This window comes from Calidris pugnax, unplaced genomic scaffold (genome assembly GCF_001431845.1).
Source record: "Calidris pugnax isolate Ruff unplaced genomic scaffold, ASM143184v1 scaffold199, whole genome shotgun sequence".
In the NCBI taxonomy this organism is placed as follows: Eukaryota; Metazoa; Chordata; class Aves; order Charadriiformes; family Scolopacidae; genus Calidris; species Calidris pugnax.
This window is the reverse complement of record NW_015090970.1, coordinates 993,007-996,823: the sequence shown is the minus strand read 5'-3', so window position 1 is coordinate 996,823 and position 3,817 is coordinate 993,007. Positions and strand designations below refer to the sequence as shown.

At 47.6% G+C, this 3,817-nt stretch overlaps 1 protein-coding gene across 1 annotated transcript in view; it reads left to right on the top strand.

The window, feature by feature from the left end:
- SMIM7 (small integral membrane protein 7) overlaps window positions 1–2,157 on the top strand; it is a 3,941-nt gene extending 1,784 nt beyond the window's left edge. The window contains exons 3-5 of the mRNA XM_014952797.1: window positions 5–172; window positions 744–834; window positions 1,377–2,157. Coding sequence (XP_014808283.1) covers window positions 5–172; window positions 744–834; window positions 1,377–1,392 — 275 coding nt within the window. The 3' untranslated portion in view covers window positions 1,393–2,157. The remainder of the gene's footprint in view (window positions 1–4; window positions 173–743; window positions 835–1,376) is intronic.
- Window positions 2,158–3,817: the final 1,660 nt, after the last annotated feature.

Below are 3,817 nucleotides of genomic sequence, written 5' to 3'. Positions count from 1 at the left end.
GAAGGGGCCCTTCGTGTGTGTGTGTGTGTGTCCCAGAAGGGGCCCTTCGCACACACCCCCCCCCAGACAGGGCCCTTCACCCCCTCCCCTCACACAGATCCCCCCTTGCTGTCCTACAGGAGGAAGAGAGACACCGAGGGCTTCGGCGAGGAGGCGAGGGAACCCACGACCGGTAACGGAGGGGAACCGGGAGCCATCGGCCTGTGCCCGCACCCCCAGGGCTGAGGGCTCGGGGAGGGCCAAGTGTGACAGGAACGGGCATTTTCTGAAGAAAATTCTTGGTTAAAGCATTATTTTTTCACAGCGCCAAAGTGCAAGTTCAACCTCGTTTTGCGTGGATGTGAACTACTCTGTGGCTGGAGTAACTGCTTTACTAAATTGCAACTTAAAATTTCCCCCCCCCAATGTTTACATGACAGCTATGACAAACCTTTGTTCATCCCAAATTGGCGATTTGAGAAGAAATACAAAAATGCATATTTTTCAGAGGGCTGTTCTTCCCTTTTTATTAGTGTGACCCCTTTTTATCATTTACTATTTTCCCCCAAACCCATCGTAGGGATGAACTGAACATAGTCTGCATCATTTACTTAAAACTTCAACTTTCAGTCTTTTGTTCTCTGACCTTTTTGGGTGTTTTCTGTGTCAGAGTTGGGTTTTTCACCCAAGGCAGTGTTGAAAATGTGACTTGTCAGTGTATTGGGTAGCTTTTTACATCGAAGTCGTCTTTTCTTGATTTTTAGGTGATAATATCAGAGAGTTTTTGCTGAGTCTCAGATATTTTCGAATCTTCATTGCCTTGTGGAATGTCTTCATGATGTTCTGCATGATTGTGTAAGTAACGTGTTTTGTCATTTGTTTATAGGAAGTTGCACATATTGGGATTTTTCTTGCACGTTTCTTTTCAGGAACAACTCTGTTGTTCCATAATTCCTTTTTTATTTCACTTCTTTATTTCATTCTTCAAAGAGACATTGGTTGACCTCCATGTAGTGCATGAAAACCTTCTTTGCCAGCATGTGAGTCATTTAGCCTTAGACACAGCGTTCCTTGTTGTGGGCTGCTTGGATAAAACATCATTTGGGGCAGCATTTCAGTTTTTGGGGGGATGTTTCTCATTTTAGGGGAGCAGGGGAAACCCACCAAGTAATAGAACGGGATCAGCCTTGAGAATAGACCTGGAAACAGCAGGGTTTGGTTCTGTGGGCAGGCTGTCAGGCTGTTTTCCTTGTGCTTATGTAGCTTTATAGTCTGATACACGGGGGAGAAAAACCGCTGGCCAGATGTGCACTGAGCCAGAAGGGCACTGGTGTGACTGTTCCCGCTTGTACCCACTTCTCATCTCCTTTTATTTTTTTTCCTGTTGCGTCCACTAGGTTATTTGGATCTTGAAAGTCATTCACAAACGCGGCCCTTAACTTGGAAGATACTTTTGGCTGGAAACATAACTTTTTCTACAAAAGATTATAATGCTTTCAAAATACAGCCCTGGGATTGTGGCCTGTTCTTCGGCACAAGCTCCTCTTCATGTGGGACAGGACACGTTCAGCCTCTTCAGCCCATCCCATCACACACGGTGCAGGCTGCGTCACTCGCTGCCGGGGGGACCGAGCCTTTAGGTCCCTGAGCCAAAAAAATCTTCAAAGTAAAATGATTTCAACTTTCTGGAAATAAAGCGAACTGTAAATCGTGTAGCTAGGCTTAGAGCACGGTGCTTAGAGTCTGCAGGGTGGAACCAGAGCACGACTGAAGACCACAATCTTAAAACTCGGCGTTGTTAGTCCCCCCCCAGCTCGTGATGTGTCTCCTGGTGTCACCCTTGTCTCGCGTCCCTGGAAGTTGCACTTCTCCGGTCTCGTTTTTATAAAGCTCAGCAAAACGTTGGTGTGTAGCACCAACTGTCTCACTATTCCATTTAGTTTTGTTGGAGAAATAGAAAAGGATGATTTAAAAAAATGGGATTCTCACCTTCTGTTTTTCCAAAAATGCTTTTTAAATTAAAATTTCAAAGGTTCCTTTTTTTTTTTTTCTAAGCAATATGTAAGGGATTTTGAATAGGGAAAATGTCAACAATTCTGTAAGTCAATGTTAAGGAATAGTTTTGGAATAACGTTGGATTTGGTTGAATAAAGTTGTTCTATTTAAGGGTAAAACATACATTTGACGCCGGGTTCATTCCATTACAGGAGAAATGAATACAGTGTTGGTGTGTTTTGAGAAATTTTATTTAGTCTCGTAATTGTGTCTGGCTTCTTGGGTTATTTATATTCATGTTCTGTAACCTCTTTGGCCAGCAATGCTTCCCCAGCAGCACCGAGATCACTTAAGAGAGAGTGTGGTGCTGAGGCATCTTCTAAATCAAACCAAACTATTAGTGGAACTTTCTTGGCCTCGATTTCTTAAGCTGCAGGACTGTTGAGGAGAGAGAGGCCTCGTTCAAATGACTCTTGAGGCTCAGGTTTTAGCCAATACTTTGAATTTTATCTGGCTGCAGCCGGGTACTCGGACACGAGGGTTGGGCGCTCGCAGCGATGGGCTCGAGTCGCCCTCTTTTGTGTCACCTCAAGTTCTTGCACTTTCTTTTGGGGAAGAGAGAGTTTGAGGGAAGACACCTTGCTGTAATGAACCTAGAAAATGGATTCTTCATGTGTGGTTTGTCGTGGCATCCAGACACAATCCAGTGCTTTGTATGGTTTGTGGAAAACATTTCACAGGAAACATTTTTTCCCTAATCTTTGTGAAACCAAGTTCTCCCCTGGCACGTCTGGGGGAGGGTGGAAGCAGCTGTCACAACCCCTGGGCTCAGCACTGGGCTCGGCTTTGGACTCGGGGGTTTAATTCCTGGTTGGAAAATGGTTGCTCCTGTGCAGAACTGACTGTTTTCCGAGCAACACCGTGAATGCAGGAGATAGAGGTGAAGGAAAAAGGAAAATTTTATCACTCTAAGTAGATCACGTGGCTCAATACGGTGCTGTCACCTCAAGAATTCAGATGTTCAAAAGAATAAAGGTTGACATTCAGCTCCTAAATGGGTGCTTTAAAAAAAAATGATTAGTTAACTTTAAGGTGCTCTTAAATGCTGGGGAAAGTTTGAACGTGGGGCTGGTCGCTTACCCCGCGTGGTGCCGGTCGCCCTTCTCTCTACGGCTGTCGTTGTGCGGCCGCTTTTGTCCATTTCTGGACATTTCCACCTCCAGTTCCGTGTTACGAGCTTCCCAAAACCGGACTGGCTTTTCACTCACACCCTCAAGGAGAAGCGAGAAGGTAAATACGTCTCTGTAAAGACCCCCAGATCACGGCTGGAGGTTTCTAATTGCTGCCTCACCCGTTATTCTGAAAATAATGCAAATAGGAAGCTGCGCCGCTTGGCAACTTTTAGCCGTAATAATTTTTTTGAGGAATATTTCAGACTTTTCACAACCAAACAAGACCTCGTTACCTTCCCGCCAGCCTGAGATAAGGCACCACCATCGCGTTATCTCCGTAACATCCGAGTGGCGACGGTTCATCGCCGGTATTTATTCATTTAAGCCCTTTACTGCCCATAAGACTTGACCCCATTGATCCCACCACCCGTCCGGTACCGCCTCCCGCCGTAGGGCGGCCGGGACGGGTCGGGGCCCGGCGGGGAGGCGGGAGGGACGGGTCAGAGCCGGGCGGGGAGGCGGCCGGACCCGCTTCCGAACCCTCCGGTGCGGTCCCCACAGCGAACGCCCGGCTCCCCTCACGGCCGCCCGCCATGCTCCGCCGTTCCCGCCCACCGCGCGTGCGCGGCCCGCTCCCCCCTGACGGCGCAGGCGCCCTCCGTGCCCGCCGG